A 26,059-nucleotide genomic window follows, 5' to 3' on the forward strand; every position below is an offset into this window, starting at 1 on the left:
CAACTTTTGGCTGAAAAGTCAGCACAGAGGAGAAGAATCGGATGCTTTCCAAAATAGATGCTACATGACCAGCACTGAAAAAGCAGCCAATGAGACCCAGTCTCAGATATGGTTTTGAATGGTGCAAATTGTTTTACAGCAGAAATTTTTGTCTATCATTAGGGTTGAGATGAGTGTTATGATAGCAAAGATTTTTTTTAACTACTGTAACTACTGTTAGAAAGTTTGGTGTTAGTAAAGGTTTTTTTTTTTTGATTACTTTTACTCAGCCACGATATGTTACATGGATCAAAAGTAACCGTAAAGACATTTATAATGGTGCAAAAGATTCTATTTCATATAAATGCTGTTTGGAATTTTAATTTCAAATAATGCTGAAAATATTCTCAGGGTTTACGCAAACATATTAAGCAGCACAACTGTTTTCAACATTGACAATAATGTTTCTTGAGCAGCAAATCGGCATATTAGAATGATTTCTGAAGGATCGAGTGACACTGTAACTGGAGTAATGGCTGCTGAAAATTCAGTTTTGCTAACACTGGAATAAATTACATTTTAAAATATATTAAAATAGAAAATATTTTAGTCATATTTCACAATTTTACTTTTCAAAAAAAAAAAAATTTAACCCCAAAATTTGTGTTTTTTTTACGCTATATATATATATATATATATATATATATATATATATATATATCCCATTAAAATGTATTCTATTCTACCAAAACTTAAAAAGTCCTGTCCTCATTTGCAGGCTTTGTGCATTGGCAGTGTCCTGTGAAAAAAGTTTGCTTTGGCTCTAGATCTGAAATCAGTAGTTTCATTCTTTTTCAGCATTAAATACATATATACTAGAATATTTTCAGAGGTTACTATTAAGGTACTGAATGTAAATAAATCCAGTGTAAGGTGAACTTTTCCAGCATATGGCTTGCAACACATGAAATGTGCTCTACAGTTAAACATTTGGTACCTACAAGCAGTGATTGTAATAAATGCTTTTCATAAATAATATTAGCTGCTCTGTGACTACTAAAACAAAACTAAAGTGATACAGATTACCAGTGGCTTCAAAGAAGGTATACAGATATGAGATAAGAGTTTAAAACCAAAACGCTGAAATGCTAGTTGCCAGCAAGATAGTATTGCTGCAGACAAAAGTCATGCAACACATGGAAATTTCCAGGGCTGAAAAAGTTACAGATTAATCCCATTTAACTCCTAAAACAGAAATTTCATATTATAATTGGCTAAAAATTGCTTTGTGTAAGTGTAAGCTCTAAATTTTTTCAAGATGTTCTAATTTCATTTTCTTTTTTAAATCCTTAACCAGTAATTATGAGTGATTGAAAAATTCACCGAAGTTCATTGGGTAAAGAGGTGTTGGAAGGTGCATAGATTCGGTCAGAAACACCGGTTTGACAGGACAAACCTCGCACAATAAGGTACTGAAAGCAAAAGGGTTGAGATAAGCAGTGTTTTTGTGGTGGTGGTAACGGATGTTGACTGGTGTTTACAGGCAGCTTGGCTGACGTGAGCGTTAGAAACAGGGGAAGAGGAGAGCAGCTTCATAGTCTGGCGGGGGAGAGCAGCACCTCTCTGAGGAACACACAGGAGGAACCTCCTTCTGATGACAACAGGCGGCGCTATTCATACAAGGCACTACTTCTGCGGGCAGCTTCATGTGCTGGTTTTGACCTTTGGAGAAGAACCTGCAACACAAAAGGCAGTGACCTCATTTTATGTAACTAATTACATACATGTAACTTAATGCTCATTTTTCACACGTTCATTTTAACATACACTCTATTACCAAAAGTATTGGAACACCCCTTCTACTAATATACAAATCTTGTAACGTTTAAACATATAATGATATTCTAGGGAATTGTGTGCTTCTAATATAATAGCAACAGTTTGGACAGGACCCTTTTCTGTTCTAACATGATCATGCCTCTGTGTATAAGGCAACTAGAAGCTGAAATAGTTCAGAACAACAGCATTAATCTTATAAATGTTTCTTTGTTCACTTTTGATCAATTTAAAGCATCATTGCTGAATAAAAGTACTATATATAAAGTCCTTAAAATAAAAGATCTTACTGACCCCAAACTTTTTAATGGTTATGTAACAGATCATCGAAGCCAATGTCATGACACCTACTTAGTGATGTTTTGGGTTTTAAATCTGTCCATCCACTTCACCCGAATCAACTCTTCAGACGGGAGAACCATTCCACTGTCAGACTGGTTGTCCTAAAGTGAGATTAAAACACAAAACAAAACAAAAAATTGTCAATCTCGACACCTTCACCCAAGTGAAATTCAAGTATATTTTTAAAACACTTACATCAGGGATTTCTTTGTGTAGATCCTCAAAAGTGCTGATGGCTTTGATTTTCCCAGAGCTGGTGTAGCTAAAATACATTTAAAACATTTTAATATCTATCTTAATGACTTAGTTAACTTCTTATTTTAATTTAATATTTATTTTAATGAAACAAGTGTATTTTTTGAACACACTTTTAAATTGTACATATTGTATTTCACATGTAATTATTATACATATTCAGTTAATATGTTCACATATGATCACATTTGCACCTTGAAGTTCCCAGTGTTTTCTGGCTTATGTCTTTCTGGTCGATGTGTGCCGTGACGGTATTTCCTTCTCCAGAAATAAAAGCATTTAGTGGAATATAATCCTTTCCACCCTGTTTTTTTAAAAAAAAAAAGTGTGTGTAAAAACTGGTTCTGACCAGTCAAATACAAACAAACACACTAAATAATGTCCCACTTGTTGGACGCAGGTCTGCAGGAGGTCTCCCAGTATCTCCACAAGAGCAGAGAAAGAAGGTCTGTCCTCAGGGTTATTTTCCCAGCATGCCATCATAATGCAGTAACTGTAGGACAAATCCCACAAGCTCAGTATTAGCAATGTATTGGTTCATGGGGCAAGGATCGGACATGTTTAATATGATGTATTCAGGTGTGAGAACTGACATCTCAGGGATGCTGTACTCAGGAGGACACATCCGAGTCCCCTGCTTCAGTCTGTGACAAAACTCCTCGTCAATGTTCAGCCCCGGGTACGGAGACGCTCCTATGGAACACAAACACTGTTTCATTTCTGGTTTCCTAATCAGTTTCCCTCACTTTGATTCTCTTGCTATGACCTGGCAGAACAACAAATGTTAATTGTTCAAATGTGCCATATTTCAAAGGGATGATGTTATGAAAAAATCAACTGTGGCATTTGCCAAATGCTTGAATTATCTGATGTATATAAAGAGTATTGACATTACCAAGTGAGAAGATCTCCCAGAGCAGAACTCCGTATGACCACACGTCACTCTGAGCGGTGAAGACTTTGTCGAAGATCGATTCAGGTGCCATCCATTTCAGTGGTAACCGTGCCTTCATGGCAACACACAGTCATTACACACATCTCACCCTTTTTTAGGTTGCTGACCATTAACTTTGATATCTTGATGGCATTGCACTCACATCTCCCTTGCGCACATAGTCTGGGTCTTTGTATACGTCTCGGGCCAAGCCGAAATCACAGATCTTCACCACATTGTTGTTGGACAGCAGGATGTTTCTGGCAGCAAGGTCACGATGAATGCACTGAAAACATGAAAAAAGAAAGAAAAAAAACGTGATTCAACCAAGTCCATATTCATGTTCATATACCCTGATGCAGACAGGCACTTTACCTTGCGAGAGGCGAGAAACTCCATTCCTCTGGCCACCTGAAAGCTGTAAGAAATCAGGTCTTCAAGCAGCAGAGGGCTGCTGTATTCAGGAAGAGAACCTGCAGAAGACAAACAGTAAGACCCCAAAATGTCTAGTTTTAATATTAAGCTCAACATTATATTTGTTTTTACTCTCATGTCATGCCAAATTGAACTTTATTTCTTCCATGTAACACAAAAGCTGAAATTTGAAGCAATATCCTGAAGAACATTTTTGATCCATGGACATGATAGTGACTACGCTAACTATTAATATTATATATTAGAAAAAGTAATTTATTCCTGTGATGTCAAAGCTGAATTTTCAGCATCATTACTCCAGTCTTCAGTGTCACATGATCCTTCAGAAATCATTCTAATATGCAGATTGGCTGCTCAAGAAACATTTTTTACTTTGATTAATAGAAAATTCAAGCAAATAGCATTTATTTAAACATTTATTTGGAAATATTTTTTAAATCATTTATTTAGAAATATTTTGTAACCTTACTTACTATCACATTTGAATCCTTGCTGAATAAAATAATTATTTCTTTCATAAATCTTACTGAACCTAAACTTTTGAACAGTAGTATAAATGATGACAATTAATTTTTATTTTTTATTTTTTTTGGTAAACTATCCCCTTTATGTCTTTTAGCTTTAAAATAAATCATTATTGTACTGGGAAAAGATTGTCGTACTGTTCAACAAGTTTTATGGTTCATTACACATTGATAATTTCAATGATATCATGCATGTGATGAAAGCTCACTGCTGTCCTCCTCTGAGATCTCTCCTTTCTCCTCACTAAACCCTGAGCTGGCATTGCTCTGGCTGCTGGACACACTGGCCAATCGTCCTTTATATCCCTCCTTCATGCCTCCCTCCTCTTCTCTGCTCACCTGAGTCAGACACACAACACATGAAATGAGCAGCCACTCATCTGGAACACATCTGGTGAATAATGCTCAGCACATATCAACACATCAGTGTGAGTTAAATACAAAGACTCCATATGTCTCTCATATTTTACAAGGCCCCGCTTGTCTTGGATCAGGACTATCACAGAAACACACTGTTCTTTGTCTGAAGCTTTTGTTGAGGTCATTCAAGGAGGTAAGAAGCTTTAGAGATGGTCACACAGAGGGAAGTATGACTCTGTTGTCTTGATGAACACTGCTCTGTTTATTTCAGAAGGAAATAAGAGAAGTCTATAAACTTGACACCAGACATATATAGAGGTCACTGAAACTCACAATACCACAAACCAGCAGTTCCCCCCTCAAAATACTGTGACATTCAGAAGACTTTCTGAGTGATGTTCTGCAAAACTAATAAAAGATTGTAGTTCAGACATGAAGTTGCCTATTAAATATTAACTAAAATTAAACTTGTGAAGTGAAATTTACTCAGACAGACTGATAGATAGATAGATAGATAGATAGATAGATAGATAGATAGATAGATAGATAGATAGATAGATAGATAGATAGATAGATAGATAGATAGATAGACTAACCCTGTTCAACAGGAACACCTCTCGTTTGCTCTTAAGGTACGCAGACAGGTTGCCAAACTTACAGTATTCAACTATGATCATCAGAGGCCCTGAAAACACCAAAACATATCAGTTTAATGCATATAGTTTCATATATATTCATATACAGTATATACAATTTAATGCATATAGAGTCAATTCAATTTTTTAATGTTTTTGAAAGAAGTCTCATGCTATTTGATCAAAAATACAGTAAAAACAGTAATATTGAACTATTATTACAATTTAAATTATGTTTTCTATTTTAATATATTATAAAATGTCATATATTCTGTGATGCAAAGCTCCAATTTCTGCATCATTACTCCAGTCTTCAGTGTCACATGATCCTTCAGAAATCATTCTAATGTGCTGAAACATTCATGTAGAAATCTTTTCTAACATTATAAATGCCTTTACTTCTGATCACTTCTGATCAATTTAATGCACACTCGCTGAATAAAAAGTATTCATTTATTTTAAAAGAAAGATGCTGACCCTAAAATGGTAACTTGTTACATATACATGCACAAGCCATACACATCTTAAATCACTTTTATAGATGCCATATAGCAAAACCAGACTTTGAGGGTTTACAGAGAAGTGGTGACATGCAGACCTCCTGGTTTGGTACATGCACCAAGAAGATTGACCACATTGAGGTGATGACCAATATGATTGAGGATCTTCAGTTCTGTCATCAGAGCCTTGTGTTCACTGGGTGTAGCTCCATCTAGAGGAACAGAACAGACATAACTCCTGACACTAATGTATATTTGCTAAATATGCTTTTTATTACAAAATAGGTATTTTTAAGGTTCTTGAGCAGTTTTAATGCTTAAGAATATACCTTTAAGCATTTTGACGGCCACTGTGGTGCAGCTGGCTGAACTGCAAATGCCGAAAGCTGAGGCCTGCATTACTCGGCCAAATGCCCCTCGCCCCAGGGGCTTTTCTGGAGAACAGGACAATAAATCACATATCAGTATACTGCATAACAGTATCAATACAACTTATAAAGCACACACACAATTTACCTAGTTTAAGGCGGTCGCGTGGAAACTCCCATTGGGCGGGATCATACTGTAATCTGTCGCAGTTCCCAACCAGAGGTTCCTCCCCTGGATGCAGGATGATTGGCAGGTACTCTGCTTTGCCATTAGTGGAGTTTGGCTGAGAATGACCCACACAATATAGATATATAATACATGTTACAATAATATAAGCAGTTTTAAGTGGCCTTGATTGGCTCTCACCTGTTTGAGTTTGCGAATCAGCAGTGTGAGAAGCAGCCAGAAGAGAGTGGCCACCACGCATGTACATGCTAGAGTCGGGATCTCCAGAGAAAGTGATTCAGATGAACCTTTGGATACATAAACAAGTGTTGCTTGAAGCGAAAAAATAAGAGACTGGGACATGACCGGTATCACATTTGTCCCCATGAGCATGACAACTCTCTATAGGTCATGAGTAATGCATTAGCCTCTATAGAAACAGCCAAACAAATGAACCTACATAAAAATAGGTAAACAGTTTAAAGGTTGAAAAGCGGAGGCCATCTGTGGGAAATGAAAATGGGAGACAGTTTCCTTCCTGGTCTATCGGAAGAGAACAGCATGAACGTCTCCTTTCAGCACCATGTTTAGAAGCATCCGACAAGAGTAAATAAGGAGAAAAAAAAAAGGCTGGAAGGGAAAGCAAAAAAAAAAAAAAAAAAAAAAAACCAGTAAACTAATACCAACATAAAACTGTTAAAGGACTATTCATGCATACATTAAAAGTTTAAAATCTGGGGTCTGTAGAATTTTTTTATGTTTTTGAAAGGAGCCTCTAATGCACACCAAGGATGCATTAATTTTATTTATTTTTAAATATAGTAAAAATAGCATTATTGTGAATTATTAAATAACTGTTTCTATTTTAAAACTTTTAAATATAATTTATTCAGTAAAGCTGAGTTTTCAGCATAAAATCCCCTCCCCCCATTTCTACAGTATGACAATGATTTATGAATAGACAATGATTTAAAAATAATTTTCATTGCATTATTATTATTTATTATTATTATTAAATTTACACTTGCCATAAAATGTAAAATTTTAAGTTATAATAATACAAATTAAAATGAGTAAATTTACTCTTAGGATTTGAGACAAAGGACAAAGCAGAAGCTTACTTTGAACCCAAATGTGGGCGGAGCTCTCCACAGACCCTCTCTCATTGGTGGCCTTACAGGTGTAAAGTCCCTGGTCTTCAACTGTAATTCGGTCGATATGAAGAGTCCCTTCCTCTGGAAACAGCATAATACCTGCCAATAAAAGAAACACATATGTAATCTATTCACATATAGGCTACTTACAAGAAATACTCAAAAAGCACGTTTTCTAGTCTTACCAGACACCCGCTGCAGCTTTCTTTGGTCCTTATACCATGTGATCCGGGGGTGTGGAATTCCCAGAGTGGGGCAACGGAGAGTGACCGACTTGCTTACGTTAACACTGTGGTCGCTCAGATTTTGCAGCAGCACCGGTGCCTGCAGAACTGTACAGTGTGAGACAAAAGGGCTCGGGTCAGGGTTCATTATGCATGATGTTCCACGTCCACTGAATCAGTTTAATCAAAATTTCCCTAGGGAGACTCACGGAAATCACGGGAATTACACGAAGCACTTAGCACGTCCGCCTTATAAAGCAGCTGAGTGATTTAAGGGCGACGCGGGTTGTTACAGAAGTGTGAATAGACTGCGAGTTGTATTTCTTTCATTGCAGGTTGAGGCCTGGAATGTTTGAATTGCAGCCATGGGATTTGTGCCATTCAGTGAAATCCCTCTGTTTGTCTTAATGACACATTCAGCATTTCACAGACTCAACTGATATTTCCGGGTTAGCTGGCCAAGGACGCCTACTATTGCTTTGGCTGTTGAAAGTTTTACAGTGTAGTCTCAAATTTATGTAGATTAGAGAATCACAGGTTAAATTGTCTGGAACATAATTTACATACAGCAAAAATCCATGAGGGGTTCTTCACATGAAGCGTGATTACATAAAACTCGAGAAAAAAAGAGAAGAATAATAAGTTTAAACTTCTGCTTCATATTTTCGTCCTGGACACAATTGATTATTGTCCCTTTCCTCGTTCTGTGACAGTGGCTGATTGGCTGATTGTTCTTTGGCCATGTGAAGCAGCCTGTAAATGTGGCATAGTGGGAAGTGCCATTGTGTGCTCTTCCTCCTTACTAGATCTCATTCCCACACCAAAGAGGTTCTGCTTCACACAGCCTTGGAGAGAAGGGCTACAGGAAGCTCTGAGACCCAGTTCCCAAGGACCCCTTTTGCTCTCTCTTTCTCCTTCTCTTTTTGTTTCTCTTTCCGCCTGTCTCTGAATGTGTGGGTGTCTGCAAACACATCCTTACGTGACTTAAAATCAGTATCTAAGAGAACTCTGATGGCTTCTGACTGTGTTGTGACCTGCAATAACCTGCTATTTCTGATCTGTTTGCATTTGTAAGCTTATGTAAATGTACAGATGATACAGCAATATGGTTTATGACCGAGAATACTGTGGTGTCCTTTGTTTTTAAAAAGAATTAGACACAAATCCCTTGTTTTTGATGTAAGCCTTATGAGATATGTTTAAAACTATTTTTTATTATCAGTTAGGTTTTTTTTTATTCAAGTAACTATTTTTAATGACCAGAAATGTATGCCATATTTTACATACAAACCTGTTACCATTAACAGTTACCTGATAAAAACTATGACACCTAAGTAGTAACATAATATGAGCAAGTAAGTGTTGGCTTAATTTATCAAGGTCAAACAACCCTGTTACTGTAAGATACTGTAACAATTTTTTTTTAAATATTTGTATTACCTAATGGAAAATGTAAATTACTACTATTAGATATTTTAAAACTGTTGTTTAATTGTTTAGTAATATTTATTAAAAAAAATATTGCATTTTGTTTGCAATTACAGGGAAAATTCTGGGAAAAAAAAGACAAGCAATAAAATAAATAAATTATTATTAATAATAATAAATGCAATTTATTAAAATAAATGAATAAATAATAATAATTCAAGATGTGTAGGAAGAAATATTTATAACTATTTAATTTTTCTCCATAAAAGTGCTAAAGATCACAGCAGTAAACAAAATTCTGCTTTCAGTAAAAAAAGAAAAAAAGAAATTCATTTGCTTATTTGTTGTTTTAAAACAGTATGGTTTTCTTGTTAATGCTGAAAAGCACTGACGTCAAAGCTGTTGTGCCACATCCTAAAATGGTCGATAAGTATGTGAATGAATGCAAAATAGATTCTACATATTATATATCAACTACTATTATGGTACTTTTGTAATTTTTTTAGGGTTCATCCATATTTAATTCTATGGAAAAGAGTGGCCAGGACTTTTTTCGTTAAATATCCATATTGTGTTCCATGCAACAAAGAAAGTCATACAAGTCTGGAACAACATGAGGGTGAGTAAATGATGACAGAATGTTCATGTCCTGATAAACTATCCCTTTACAGAGAGCATGAATGTTTGTGTGTGTGTGTGTGTGTGTGTGTGTGTTGAGCACAATGACTCTTAAAGACACACCTGTGACCTCCACGGCTGTATCTAGGTGTGTATGTTCTCCTGTAAGCAGGTGCGTTGCGGAACAGCGGTATGTTCCCGAATCCTGTGCAGTCACATTCTTCAGCAGAAGCTGCAGAGTGTGAGAGAACTGCCCCTCTTTGAGCTCCCCGCCGAGAACTGAAGCTCCCTCTGATGTGGTGGATTGATTCGTTAATCTATACCATGATAGGTCTGAATAGAGGTGCCTATTGGCTATACAGACCAGGCGAAGGTCCCCTCCCTCTCTGGGCTCTTCCTCCAAAGACGCGATAAGGCCTCCTTTGACATCTGTGATGGTGGACAAAAGCAGTTTCATTTTCCACTTCCTGAGCATAAAATCCTCGATACAGTGAGACAGAATACATGCAGACCTCCTGGCAACAACTGAGCTTTGTTTGAGGCTATTAAACAAAAAACAACCTAGAGAAACCATTTTGGAAGTGTTGACCAAGCAGCATTTTTTGTAAACTTTGATGACAATGTTGAATAGCCATTGTCAGTACAAGTAGCAATAAGACGCTAGTGTAAAGGTGCGCTATTTATTTTAGCTATTTGAAATTTCCCGTGGAAACCGCTTGAGGGTTTCCTGATGGAAGATAATGTTTATCTTTCCCGAACACCACCAGTGTTCTCCAAATAATGCACCACACGAGGAGGCAGTATGATAAGAGCCACAGGTTCCTGTTCACTCCTCCACCCTGTCGCTATGACAACAGCCAGGATGGGCTACATCCACTGTGGCCAAAATTAGCACAGCTTGACACCAAACCCTCGAAAACAAGGGGACGGAGGAGGGCAGGATTAGAGGAAGAAAGGGAAGGAGTGAGAGAGAGGGAGTATGAGAGAAAAAGATATGGAGAACGAGGTAAAATATTTGGATGTTGAGGTTTAAGCATCTTTTAAAATTTAGTTATATAAATAAAAAGTACCTGTGACATAGAAACGCATGTCTAGTTCATCTCTGCCCATTGAGTTTGATGCAACACAGCGATAGATGCCAGATATCAATGCTTGGCCAACTGTCAGAACTCCAACAGTCTGTGGAAACACACACACACACACACACACACACACACATGCACAAAAACTGTTGCATGCAATGGCTAGAAAGTTTAAGAGCACTTACGCATTATGTGATTTCCTCAAGGACATGTTTCTGCATAAACTTCCATTGTTTGTCCAGGAACTACATTCTCATTAAACAATCATAGCTATAACACAATCCCTGCTCAAACCCTAACCTTGATTGATAAGAATGTTGTTCAAGCACCTAACTTAAGTCCTATGCACAAACCCATAATGAGTCATTACTTGGGTTAATAATCATGGACCAGCCATGACCAATGATGTTGATCCAGGGACATGTCGGGTAATGGTAAGTAATTACATTTTTCTGAGAACCCAAAGCTCAAACAAGGAAATAACATTTCACATTACCTCTAGCCACAAAATGAGTAAGCTTAGGAGTAAACAACATTTTACAACATGAAAACCAAAAAATGGTTTCATTCTTATTCTGACAGGTGGTTTGCTTGCCATTGAATTCTATTCCTCCATTGTTTCGTACAGAAGGAGGTTTTAATATTTATCAAACTGATACTGGTTAAGATCCATTCCCAAATGGAAGAGATGCTTTTAAGCCATTGCATCATTATGTCTCCTCATGGGGGTGGGGGAACGGATTCTGCCAGCTGGATTGCTCGCCATCCTTTTCCCTCCATGCTTCTTATACAAGGAGGTTTTAATATTTAGCAAACTGATACTTTTTAAGATCCTTTCCCAAACAGTAGAGAATAAACCATTATAAGCCACTACATAATTATGTCTCCTCATGGGGGTGGGGGAACGGATTCTGACAGCTTGTTTGCTCGCCATCAGATTCTGTTCCCCTCATGTTTCTTATAGAAGGAGGATCTAATATTTATCAGACTGATATTGGTTAAGATCCATCCTCAAATGGCATGAACATGGTTCTATACAAAGCTGGGGGAACAGATTCTGACACCTGGGTTGCTCGCTATTAGATTCTTTACTCCCTTTTCTGATATAAGGAGGTTTTAATATTTAAAACTGATACTTGTTAAGACCCATCAACAACTTTTATGCCACTGGATCATGTCTCTTCAAGTGGATGGGGGAACAGATTCTGCCAGCTGGATTGCTTGCCATTCTGTTCCCTCCATGTTTCTTATACAAGGAGCTTCTTATATTTCTCAAACTGATACTGGTTAAAATGCATTCTTAAACTGGATATAATAAACAAATTTTAGTACACTACATCAACATGTCACTCCATGTTTTTTTTTAATTAAAGAAGGTTTTAATATTTATCAAACCGATATTGGTTAAGATCTATCCCCAAACAGCATAAGATCAACAACTTTTAAGCCACTACATCATCATTAATCAATCTGGAGAAACAGATTCTGACTCCCGGGTTGCTCGCCGTCAGATTCTTTTACCCACTTTTCTGATATAAGTAGGTTTTAATATTTATCAAACCGATATTGGTTAAGATCTATCCCCAAACAGCATAAGATCAACAACTTTTAAGCCACTACATCATCATTAATCAATCTGGAGAAACAGATTCTGACTCCCGGGTTGCTCGCCGTCAGATTCTTTTACCCACTTTTCTGATATAAGTAGGTTTTAAAATTTATCAAACTGACACTGGTTAAGACCCATCCTCATACGGGATAGAATCCACAACTTTTAAGCCACTACATCAACATGCCTCTCCACAGGTGTGGGGAAACTGATTTTGATAGCTGGATTGCTTGCCATCAGATTCTATTCCGTCCATGTTTCTTATAAAAGGAGGTTCTAATATTTATCAAACTGATACCGAAACAAGCTTATTTTAATACTCTTTGTTGTTATTTGTTATTGTAGTTCTAGCACCAACAAAAAGGGTGATTCAGGTACATGCATGAGGGATGGAGATGGAGTATTCTTGAAATAAATCATTTAATGTTGTTCCAGTAATCAGAGAGGAAGGACACCTGTTTAACCACCCACGGAACTAACTAGAATTGGAACTTGATTGTTGTTATCTAGAAACATTTGGTGGAACACATAATTCCACAGAACTGAGTGCAGATGCACTCATGTGAATACCGGGGGAGTACTTTTGCATTCTTGTGGGACCTCTTGTGTATTCATTTCATCTGTTCCCTATGATCAGTCCACCCACTCGAACACTCACCTTATTCTTCCCTTCTAACACTTCCTGTCTGTAGCTGACGGTCAGGATGGGATTGTGGGTGGACGTGACTTCTGTCTTCTCGCCTACTGCAGTCCAGGATGAAGGAGGAGGCTTCTCGCATCTTAGAGAGAGGAAGACAGAGGACGAGAGAGAGGAAGAGAGAACGACAGCACTCTCAGTTCACAAGTGTCAAAGCATGATGTCACAAGACACAGATGTGTAGCGCAGCTGCGGTATGAAAGGGGAAGACCAGCATCTTCCATTCCCTGATCTCTTGGGAATTCATTTTTCGCTATAGTCAACTTATGGAATTGTTTCTTTGGAATTTTTTTTGAAATTCATTTTCAGTGTGTGTGTGTGTGTGTGTCATTTGTGTCAGGATACGGTGACACTCGTTGGAGTGTTCTGTAATTAGCAGTGTGTGGGGCTTGGATGTGTTCCTTTTCCTGCCTTTAAATCATGCTAGCCAAGCTTCCGAAGTTCCAACCTCTCATCCACTTTGCACACCAACTTCTAGGCATTTATCCCATTATCTTATCCATGCCAATTCTTTAAGGTCTCTAATCTTTGGAGCAAGGTTCTGATGGGCCATGATGATGGGTATTTGTCCGTGACTGTGTGCCCACCGCCCTGTTACCCCTCCCTGGCTTTGACGACTCTCTCTGATTGCTCTTCCTATTTGGCTGAGACAGTGAGTGTTCTGTCCTCGTATGTCCCACCCTGATCATGACAGCAGCACTTCTCAAACATACAGTCCACTCTCCCACGGCTCTCCGGGAAAAGTCACTCGGTCGTTCTCTCATACACAAACGCGCACACACACACACACACACACACACACACACACACACACACACACACACACACACACACACACACACAGACTTCAAACATCCATTTGTTTAACCACAAACATCCCCACTCATTCTGCATTCACACACCTTCATCCATGTACCTGGTGTGCCTGCGTACAGTATTGCGAACTGACTTCAGTGGGTCATTATGAAATCTACTCTGTTTTATTGTTTAGAAAAGCATCAATCAAGAAACAGTTTATTATAGTCTGCCAATATTTCAGCTACATCTTTGCCAGCAGCTACGACTTCACATATGCATTTTCTGGAACCAAACAGACCATATTGTACAAATAATTTCAAGCAAATTTAATGTAAAAACAAATACATTTGATATAAACACATACATTAGATATTAAAAATACATTTTTTATCAGCGGTCTTACACATTTGGCAATTATTGAGATTTACCATAAGTAAGTTAGTTGTATAAAATTATTAAATATTAGAATCATATATTACTCATAGACAATCTGTATAAAAAGGGACGAATCACACTGGGAGAGACCCGTAGACTAGTAACAAACACACAAATACTCATGCAACACACACAAACACTTGCATACAAACAGGCAGGATCTATTCTTTCAGCACAAAATAAAGCAACTGTAATACACAGCATCACTGGGAAGTGGAAGAGTTTAACATAAGATGACAAACAGGATGACACAGAGCTTTTTTCATTTATTTATGGCCGATCAGAGTTCCTACACAGCAGGCATTCTGGGCCAGGTCCAGTCTGGAAAAAACAAAAAAATCCAAATAGCGAGCCTCGTTTTCTCTGCCCTCCTTGGCTCACGTCGAGATAGTAGATAGAGGATATTTTCATCGTGTACAATCTGAACTCACAGCTTTGTGGATGTTAGAACTACAACTGATGGTCTGGGCTTTGGAGATGGAGGCTTGGTTCATACATCCTTTATAGTACCACTTAAGAACACAAAAAGCAAAGCAGCACCAGGCAGTGTATGGATGGGGATCATGCTCAGAAAGAGGAAGAGCAGAAAAAAACTGTCTCTATACAACAACAACAAAGAGGAATAAATTAGAATGTAGTTCCAGGGGTGCAGAGATATCAGCCTCTCCGTCCTGTGTGAACCCTGCTGTTCTGAATCTTTTTGTGATGTCTCTGTGGTGGCTGGATAAGGAAGGGCACTGGCTGTTGTAGGGTTATTTGTGAGTGTGGCAGGACAGGTGAGGGGGATTGTGGGGGATCGGTAAAGTGGGGAGGAGGGTGTGTGTGTCTTTGTGGGATCAGGGACTCTCAAGAATAGATCAAGCTCCTGAGGAAGCGGACTGTGCCACGTTTGAAGACGGAGGGACAATCACGCTGCTGGGAAGCTGTCTCGCGTCGGGGAGGAAGCCAAACAACGAGAGGAAAAGCGCTCTGATTTTTCGCACAGGAAGCCCGTCTGCGCCTCCTGCCTGGCTGAGATAAGAGTGCTGCTGTTCCCATGGTCGAGCTCAAGCCCATCCAGCCGCTATCAGGCCGGCCCGGCCCACAACTCCACTCTCCCTGGGCCTCCTCCACTGCAGCGTCAGGCCAGCCGCGCCGGGCTGCTATAAAGAATAAGGGCCTGAGTCAGGGTCCAGCCAGTCAAGACCTCTCAATAAAATGTACATACAATACCTTTCAATGATCAAGCTTTACACACTGCTTTCATTTTTTTTTTTTTAAATCATATATACCTTTTGAAATTTAAGATGAGTATATCTCAGCAAAATCAATATGCAAATGATAAAAAAATATATATAATTATATCAGATAGGCAGACCCAGACAGAATCTAGGAGTTTTCTGCACCCATTTTAGCATAAACTCCCTGAGAAAGAATTTATACAAGGTAATGTGTGTTAAACTAAATGTTTTAGATACATATTGCTAACTGAAAGCATAAATAATTTAGTTTTTAATCAAATTAGAGTATGACAAGTGTTACATTTCTGAAGAAATTTGTTGCCGCAAATTCCTTGTGGGTTTGCCATTAGAACACCAAAGCATTTCTTAAAGGGATAGTTTACCCAAAAATGTTGTTCCAAACTTTTATGCATATCTAAAACCATTGAAAAACATTTTCATCACGTGAAATAAAACTAAATATAAAAAAAAAACCTATTTTATTTGAACTAGTTTTCAATTTTTCAATTTTGTTTTTCTTATTTAAACTGAAGCACTAAAATAACTAAAACTTAATAAAACTAGAAATATATATTTAAAAAAAACTACGTAACACTTTAGTATAGGGACCAATTCTCACTATTAACTAGTTGCTTATTAGCATACCTATTATTAACATAATGTTAATTAGTACATATTTTGTACTTATAATGCACATATTCTGCATGACCATGTTCTACATCCCTAATCCTACCCAATACATAAACTTAACAACTACTAACATACTAACTATTAATAAGCAGCAAATTAGTAATTTATTGAGGTCATCATTAAGTCAACATTAAGTCTTACAAAAGTCATTGTTACTGGTTTTTTAATTGCAAGAGTTGGACCTTCATGGACATATTGGACCAAACAGTATTAATATTAATTGAATCATTGCATTTTTGGATGAACTGTCACTTTAAGTTTGCATGAAGGACAGTTGGCACGCACAGAGAGTTTGTTGCATTATTCCAGCCAACAAGACTTTTCCTCTCAGTGATTTTTCATTTTTAGTTCTTTTAGGAAGCACTCAAAGAATAGGCCAAGAAAATATCACCAATATAACATGTCATGAAGGCAGTACAATAAGGGGAAGCATGACCTAAAAATGGACACATTTTGAGTAGAAATGGCAGTGTCATACTGTAATGTAACACTTTCAGGGTTTGTGTATTTAAAAAAAATATTGGTGTGTGTGTCTATATGGGAGTAAGTCGGGAATGTATGTGGAAGGGTGTTTCTGTGAGATGAGTAATGCTTGCTAAATTTTTCTCATGAGAACGGTGGATATGTGGTGTGTCAGAAATTGAAGAAGGCATGGCAGGATGCGTCTGAGCAATCACAATAATAAACAGCCAGCATTCTGCACAGGAAGTTCATTAAATCATAGTGTTTGATTTAGAAACGTACAAATCGTGCTTGTAAGCACGGAACTGGCTTCTTTTGAAGTGCTTTTTTCTGCACTTTCAACTCGGGAGTTAAATTCAGTTCTGTGACTGTACCAGGCACACATTCACACAAATACGAACACATACACACGAGCGTCTGCATCCACACAAAAATGAATAGAGACACACACATGAAAGGCCTTCTCAAGCATCTGTTCTACAGGCTAAGAGGAAACCCTGTCTGAACACATGCTGAATTAGACAAAACAGGTCTCTATTCACAAACACACACACATGTGTGTGTGTGTGTATGTTTGTACATATAGACACATGTCTCCACTCATATGTGCATTCATTCTAAAAAGAACACATCAAACACACTGTGACCAGGTACAGTGTGAAATAACTGAACAGTTTAAATGGTTTCAGGACATTACACAACGATGGAGAGGATATCTAACTTAGTCTAGTGTGGGAAATCCAAACCTAGCAAAATTGCATTGTCTCTCATGTGTTTTTTCACCTGGATCAAATACTAAATTAAAAGTGACTGAATTTTTGGCCCTGACCCAGTATTCTTCACCGTATCCCTTTCCTCTGTGACTAAACGGCAATGAGGACACGATTAGTCAGTCATTGGGGAAATGTTTTCAAATTTAGAAAGTCCATTGTAATGCTTTCACTTTTTAATACATGAGAGTGGGAAATAAATTGAGATTTTAGAGAGCTCCCAGAGGCCTGAATAAAACAAAGGAACCATAACCTTCCTAAAACAGGGTCTATGCTATGCGAGTGGCTACTTTGGCTCACAATAATAAGGTTGTGTACTTGATCTGCATTTCAATGTGCATTCATCACTGCCTTATTTGATATTTGACAAACATTTATGTGTTTCTGAGTGGATTGTGAACTTACAGGCCTTTCGGAGGACACGGATGCCAGAGCCATTGGATTTGAGGTGGTGGGACACCGTGAGATGTGCAGTGCAGGGCTTGTCTGCTGCCTCGCTGGACAGTCCCAGGTTGCTGAGAGGAAACTGTCTTTTCTCCAATCTGTGGCTTCACTGTGAACAGATTTTGATGAAAAAGAAAAGGCAATGAGGGCATATTGTCATAGTCTCCATTATAAATAATAATACATTATTTATTAAGTGCGTGTGTGTGTGTGTGTGTGTGTGTGTGTGTGTGTGTGTGTGTGTGTGTTTGAGCAAAAAAAAAAAAAAGTAAAGGAAAACAGGATCTTTTTTTTACATTTTAATTATAGCTTGTTAAACTGTCAAATTTACAAAACGGTTTGATTGAATTTGATAAAACAGTTCTATAACATTAAAAGTAGTGCTGTGCAATGATTAATCGTGATTAATTGCATCCAAAATAAAAGTTTTTGTTTATATATCGCCTTTAAAGTTGTCCAAATGATGTCCTTAGCAATGCATGTTACTAATCAAAAGTTACATTCTGATAAATTTACAGTAGGAAATTTACAAAATATCTTCATGGAACATGATCTTTACTTAATATCAAGTATCAAATAATAAAAAAAAAAAATCAATAATTTCGACCCATACAATGTATTTTTGGCTATTGCAACAAATATACCTGTGCAACTTAAGACTGGTTTCATTGTCCAGGGTTAAATATAATATATGTGTGTGTTCTGTGTATATTTAATATGTTTATATAAAGACACACACTTACAGTATATATTTTGAAAATCTTTATATATAAATATATTTAATATATAAACATAAAATTTTTCTTAAATAATATATACATGCATGTGTGTATTTATATATACATAATAAATATACACAGTACACACACATATATTATGTACACAAAAACTTGCAAATAATCGCTGCCCAACACTAATTAAAAGAAAAAAACTCTTTATGTTAAGACTCACCATTTACCACCAACTTAAGTGTGAGGTTCTGATAAAGTCCATACTGCTGGATGCCAGTAAGGATGGTGTAGATTCCTGCATCTTCTTCAGCAACGTCCCGAATGACCAGAGAAAACCCATTTACATGGTAACGGGAGCACTGCTCGGCGGCGACCATCCCATCCTTCAACCTAAGCAATAGATTAAGTTATTGAGATTTCTTCCTCTTTAGGACAAATATGTTGTTTCTGTTCAATTTAATGATCATTTAGTCAACTACTTAGCAGCAGAACTATGTAATCACAGGAAATTCTACCAGATGACTTCAGGTGCAGGGAAAGCCCTTAGTTTTGGAGTAAGACGGAAAGATTTCTGTCCTGCAGAAGCTTGAACCACAGGGCCATCTCTGTGCTTGAGTCGAATGAAAGGCTGGTCTGGGAACAAACAGACAAGAGAGTAAGACAATCAGAAACACGTGTGGACAACTGAGAGATAAAAAGCTGCAAATAGTGAATTAGAATCCATTAGAGGTGGAACAGCAGTTTGGTTTCAAAGCAAATTTGAACCCAGCGACTCACCATAGACAATAACTGTGGTATTTGTTTCTCGCTTGGATGGACCACTTGCTACATGACATTTGTAAAGTCCTCTGTCTGCTTTGCTCAGTCTGGGGATGGTGAGAACACTGTAGAAGAGAATCTTGGTTCGACTCTTTGATATGCGTCTGATGATATTGGCAGATCCATTAGCCTGAAGTAAAAACAAGTAAAGCAAGCTGTGTCACAAACATCAAGAATATAAACAACATGGCTTTCAGATGAAATTAGGTCTACAGATCAGCTGTCCATTTAATGGCCATTTAAAACAATGCCTCCTTAGTGCACAAACTGTCATTTAAAAATTCTCTAGTTGCCAAAAAGAAAAAATTGAGTTTGCTCTTTTATAGCTCAGAAGGTTAAATGGAGTAAGTTATGATATTGCAATATTGAGAAATGTATTTTTACACACACACACACACACACACACACACACACACACACACACACACACACACACACACACACACGCACACACACACACACACACACACACACCGTATGTGTACACACAGGACATTAATTATTAATTAATTATACTCACTAGATTTTTATATTAATTAATTTCCTGAGTTTTGATGGCAGATTTTGATATACAGGTGCTGGTTGTATAATTAGAATATCATCAAAAAGTTGATTTATTTCACTAATTCCATTCAAAAAGTGAAACTTGTATATTATATTTATTCATTACACACAGACTGATATATTTCAAATGTTTATTTCTTTTAATTTTGATGTTTATAACTGACAACTAAGGAAAATCCCAAATTCAGAATCTCAGAAAATTAGAATATTGTGAAAAGGTTCAATATTGAAGACACCTGGTGCCACACTCTAATAAGTTAATTAACTCAAAACACCTGCAAAGCCTTTAAATGGTCTCTCAGTCTAGTTCTGTAGGCTACACAATCATGGGGAAGACTGCTGACTTGACAGTTGTCCAAAAGACGACCATTGACACCATGCACTGACCTTAACCCCATAGAAAATCTATGGGGTATTGGGAAGAGGAAGATGCAATATCCCAGACCCAACAATGCAGAAGAGCTGAAGGCCACTATCAGAGCAACCTGGGCTCTCATAACACCTGAGCAGTGCCACAGACTGATCAACTTCATGACACGCTGCATTGCTGCAGTAATTCAGGCAAAAGGAGCCCCAACTAAGTATTGAGTGCTGTACATGCTCATACTTTTCATTTTTATACTTTTTAAGTTTGCCAAGATTTCTAAAAATCCTTTCTTTGTATTGGTCTTAAGTTATATTCTAATTTTCTGAGATACTGAATTTGGGATTTTCCTTAGTTGTCAGTTATAATCATCAAAATTAAAAGAAATAAACATTTGAAATATATCAGTCTGTGTGTAATGAATGAATATAATATACAAGTTTCACTCTTTGAATGGAATTAGTGAAATAAATCAACTTTTTGATGATATTCTAATTATATGACCGGCACCTGTAAGCACAATTTGAGACTCTAGCGTGGAGAAATTTCATTAATCTTTTTCTCAGAAGAAAAAATTGTGATGCAGGAGACTTAAACAAAAGTCTCCCTTTGCTTTCAGTAAGATATTAAACAAGCAAATTCACGATTTTCTTTCTAATGGGTGTTCGTTGTGGAATTCATTAATTTAGTAGTAATTCATCAAGATGAGTTTAATTTATCTTAAAGGGACAGTTCACTCAAAAGAGAACATTTTGTCATCATTTACTCACCTTCATGTTGTTCCAAACGTGTATGAGTTGAACATAAAATAATATATTTTGAAGAATTCTGGTAATAAAACAGTTGATGGTCCCCATTGACTTTCATAGTAAGCTATTTCTTTCCCTACTATGGAAGTCAGTGGGGACCAACAACTTCAAAATTCTTCAAAATATCTTCTTTTGTGTTCACAGTTTGGAACAACATGAGGGTGAGTAAATGATGACACAGTCTTCATTTTTGGGTGAATTATTGCTTTAAAAATCCGTGTACATAGATTCTGATTAAACCAAGTGCAGAATAAAGATATTAGAAATAGCAGTTCATAAATCACAACTGCATACTGTGTAAACCCCACCTTTTGTGGGTACGTCCAGCTAATGGAAACCCTGGTGTTCCATTCAGCTGTAACGGTGCAGTTCAGTGCTAACATCTGGCCCTGCAACGTGTGGACCAAACCGGTGCTGTTCAAATACACATCCAGAATTTTATTCACTGCAAGAGAAGAAAACGGATGCAATTTTTAAACTTAAATTTAGGTCCCAATTTTTGGTTCAGTTACTCAGGAAGTTACTTATAGAAACCTTAAGTGCTTACCTTTCTGTGGGTCAAGAACTTGTTGCTATATTTGACTCCATTGACGATAGTCTCACAGGAAAATAGCCCGATGTAGAAGAATGTGGGACTACGGATAGTGAAACCTTGCCTGCTGTTCCAGATGATGTTTGTATAATCAGGAACTAACCGGTGGAAATGAAACTGAAAATGTAACAAAAAGGATAATTAAAAAAACATTAACAGCTACACCACAAGCTTTTGCATTTCTTTTAGGTACAACAGAGATTTGTGCTTACACTTTGCAAAGCTCTAAAAGACTTCCATTTGTGTGTATTTTAAAAACAAACTTGCACTTTCAGTTTTAATCTCATTTGGCCAGCGCACACAAGGGCTCTGATGGGTTCAACAGTGCACCGTCCTTCAGAAATTCTTGGAGAGCGGTGTTATGATTTTGTTTACTTCCATATTCAATGGAGGAAATGTTTACAGGCTTAGATGTGACACTGTGGAAGTGTCCTGCCCTTTCTCATGGGATCAGGTGAATGCTTTCCTCCCAGTGTGAGCTGCTCAAAATCTCCTGGTTTCTAGGAAGTACTACTGCATTAGGTAAGGCATTAGATAAGCCCTTTACCCAGGAGCATAACAACTATAGATTATTTCTTTAAGTATGGGCATTTTTGGCCTTGTGGACTTAAAATAAACACTTTTTAAACACATATTTTCGAATAACAATGACCAACAGGTGACCAAATGATAATTCTATCATTTTTTTTAAAGCATTATGAACATTTCCACCACACTGTCATTTCCGCCACATCTCAAATTATGTATTGTGTAACAGCATTCTGTGGTGGAAATGACGGTGGTGGAAATAAATTTGGAACAAAATACTGGAATCTTTTGGCTAACTGCACAGCTAGCAGTCTGTGTATCCTAAATACATACAATTACATAATATGTTCACACTTTTTTGCATAATTTGACAAAATTAGAGCCACAAAAAAATTACGACTTTAAGACCAAGCAATTACCTCTACCAATCGACATTGGACTGAACAAATCAGTGTTATTTTTAAAATTATTAAAAATAGTATTCATTAGCTGAAATAAAGCTGAAATAAAATAAAATATAAATATTAGATGAAAATAACTTTAACAATAATTTGAAATTTAGCCTTGGCAACAAAACATATTAGGTTTAAGTTAAAGCACTAAAATGGAAACTAAAACTGACATAAAAAATAATGTTAAATAGTTATTTTAAGCATGAAAAAAGCACATAACATTACTATAGCTTAAACTAAAATGAAAATTGCAAATATATAATCAAAAGCAAATTCAAAATCTTAATAAATACTATTAATAGTACTTAAAATACTAAAATAACACTGGAACCGTAACTGCTATATCTAGTGCCAATTTCAGCAAAAATAGGATTACTGGGCGAACATCACATCATTTAATTAATATTTATGAACACTTGTAAAGTAAAAGATTGTGCCCCCCTCACCTTTACCAACTAATCCCACCTAAGTCTTAGGTAACCAACATCCCTCCCTATGTCCAATGCGTAAGAGGGGAGGGTGAGGATGTGGAAACGTGACTCCAGTCCATCTCCTCACATCCTGTTACTACAGGATATAGACATCGCGGCTAGGCCCTCAGGTCAGCTTCTGGAAGGGCCCCGCGGCTACTTTCACAGCTTCAGCGAGAGCCTATGTATTGTTCCCTACGCGAAAGGTGCAAGATTATAGATACACTGCCAAGTGCAAAATCCTCTCAGGAAAAAAACACTCTACCAGTGTGTGACAGTCCAAGTTTGAGAAGGGTGGAGAGAGCTTGTATTTATAGCACGTTTACCTTTTGAATATCTGTGCGCAGGGTCGCCAGGACATAAACAAAGCAAACAGAAATGAAATGTGGTGCTTTTTTGAACAAGGAGGGAGGATAGGGATGTCATATCACTAGCATATCCTAAAACAGTTTCCATCCTGCATGCGGGGAGCCAAAGGCAGCGCTATGGGAACTGGTCAACTTGTTCTTTTCCGTTTCCTCTTCTCATCTGAAATTCATCCTGAAATGCTTAAGTCCTTTTTTAAACCCTCTTGAGACTTTTGTTGCCATATCTGGACTTATCCTAAGTCTCCAGAGATGCAGTAGTGTATCTAATCATATCATAAATGCACAGCAAGCCATCTTTTTAAGCTTCATTCCTCAAATCTCTGTCCGTGCCACCAGCTGTGGAAGACATCAGTCTGCGTGAGGTGGTCTCGGCGTCATCTCCTTGGCTTTGTGCAGTGCCAACAAGAAAAGGAAGCTGTGGGCGCCGCTCACTCTGAGCATCAGCTTAAAGTATCCATGTCATGCTGAGCCAAAAAGACTTCTGTACATCCCCTCCACATGTCCTCACGAACACACACACATCCGAACTGGCACAAAGAGACGCACACTTGCCCTTATAACCTGGGGTGATTGTTAGATAAGGACAGGGAGAGTTTATAAATGAGAGTGAGAGGATTCACTCCATGTATGGCAGTGGAAGAGCAGGGATTTGGCACAAATAGCAGACTACAGAAGTACTTGGCACTAATTATCAGCCTTTTTCTGATTATTTGCAATAACAATTCATAACACGTCAATTTGCTCCTACATCGACTTTCAGTCCAGTGCAGCAACAGCGTTTAAATGCTTAGAAAGCGCACACACTGCAATGCGTTTACTGTAGCGACTGCGCACATGCACACAGAGAGTGCGTGCACACACTCATACTGTAGATGTGTACTCTTCCTTTCAAACAGCCAAACGGAGCTAAATATAATAGAATACAAAGTCTTTAGAGAGGCTGTTGTAAAATAACGATTTTAACGCAATTACAAACGTGATGTGAGTTAAGAACATGAAAATAGCAGTGCACGCTTTTTAAAGTAATCACAAGCTGTCTATGCACTATGTACTTATGCACTGTGTACTCAACTGTGTAGTGTATGAATTACATAAGGATATTTTTCATTCATCTTCATAGTCTGATAACACCTCCCCCTCCTCTACATAATTAAAGCTGTGACGGTTGATTGCATTAAGTGTCCAACATTCCACCCTCCTTTTTTTTGTTTATTAAGTGCATCATTTGGGTATTTAAAGTGCATTTTTGCTTTTTGGAATTTTGTGAATACACTACTTTAGTCACTTGCACTAGAATGGCATAAAATAGTGCATAAAAACAGGAATTGGGATGCACACACGGTCATCAGAATTAAATGCAGAAAGATTTTCTTTGGGTTTGAAATGTGAGTAAAAAGCTGTTTTTATGTTTTAATGACAGATGTTAAAAAAATGTCTGTTGAACACTCAATCAGAAATCATAAAAAAAACACTTATTTTTAGACATAAGGAGTTTGTCCCAAAACAACCAGACAAAGCATCATAAAGCAACAAGACATGAATACCCCTTTCAAACTAATAGATCTAGTTATCTCACATCAAACATGTTCTGACTGGCTGAGACTGTCTCACATGTTGTGTTCAGTGCTGAGAAACAGATTTCTTGTTCCTGGAAAGAGGGAAAGCTGATGTGTCTTATGAAATGATCTGTTTGACTCACAGATGAGACACTCTCCTTGACCAACGAGACTTTGGCATCCGGGTTTGTGACTCTGCAGGGGAAGACCAGCGGCTCTCCCTCCTTCATGTACACCACATCTGGGATCTCCGACTGCACCTTTACAAACGGCTGCTGGCTATCTGAAACACCAATGCTGAGGTCAGGAACAAACAGACACTGCATACAAACAGTAGATGCTGACAACAATCTAGAGTCAGCAACAAATACAGAGAGAATGCTCGCTTGTTATCAAACGCTCGCTCTCTGTTGTTTATCAGTTGCACTTTCGCCCCAGTTGCAATATTCTTGTGGCAATGAAAGGCTTTGGGTGTTGCTCGCCCCATTGTTCGAAGCTCTGGTGTTATTAAAGGAACGGAAAAAAAATCTCTGAACATTTTAACAAAAGTACCCCAAGGACTGCTGGATGCTTCCTTGTCGTGCTTTGATTCAATATAAAGGACATAGGGTGAGGCTAAATTGACATGGCCGCAAGAGCGATTGATGGTCCTCTGGGGCCTTGTTGGCTAAGCGGGGGCCGCACCTAGTGACCTGGGGCACCTCTTAGCCTTCCTTAATGCCAGACCAGGGAGGATCTGAGTCTCTTCTGCCCCGGCATGCCCTAAAGGTGCCCACTCCCATGTACAGACACGCATCCCAACAAACATACACAAGGAGACATCGCATCCTCTATCCTCGTC

At 37.7% G+C, this 26,059-nt stretch overlaps 1 protein-coding gene across 1 annotated transcript; it reads right to left on the reverse strand.

Moving 5' to 3' along the window:
* Window positions 1–670: 670 nt before the first annotated feature.
* flt1 (fms related receptor tyrosine kinase 1) lies at window positions 671–25,705 on the reverse strand. Its single transcript, XM_042751909.1, has 28 exons — window positions 25,646–25,705; window positions 25,362–25,538; window positions 21,800–21,824; window positions 21,561–21,697; window positions 19,474–19,645; window positions 19,212–19,329; window positions 18,917–19,086; window positions 17,927–18,074; window positions 13,108–13,228; window positions 10,829–10,937; window positions 9,882–10,187; window positions 7,674–7,820; window positions 7,456–7,587; window positions 6,536–6,642; window positions 6,317–6,452; window positions 6,130–6,234; window positions 5,899–6,012; window positions 5,262–5,350; window positions 4,515–4,644; window positions 3,722–3,819; window positions 3,510–3,632; window positions 3,308–3,419; window positions 3,006–3,105; window positions 2,800–2,905; window positions 2,607–2,716; window positions 2,353–2,419; window positions 2,167–2,258; window positions 671–1,715 (listed from the first exon to the last, which is right to left on the reverse strand). Exons 1-28 carry the CDS (start codon window positions 25,703–25,705, stop codon window positions 1,544–1,546), a joined length of 3,483 nt encoding a protein of 1,160 aa, XP_042607843.1. The 3' UTR covers window positions 671–1,543.
* Between the last annotated feature and the right edge of the window lie 354 nt (window positions 25,706–26,059).

Source organism: Cyprinus carpio, chromosome B24, assembly GCF_018340385.1.
Source record: "Cyprinus carpio isolate SPL01 chromosome B24, ASM1834038v1, whole genome shotgun sequence".
Lineage (NCBI taxonomy): Eukaryota > Metazoa > Chordata > Actinopteri > Cypriniformes > Cyprinidae > Cyprinus > Cyprinus carpio.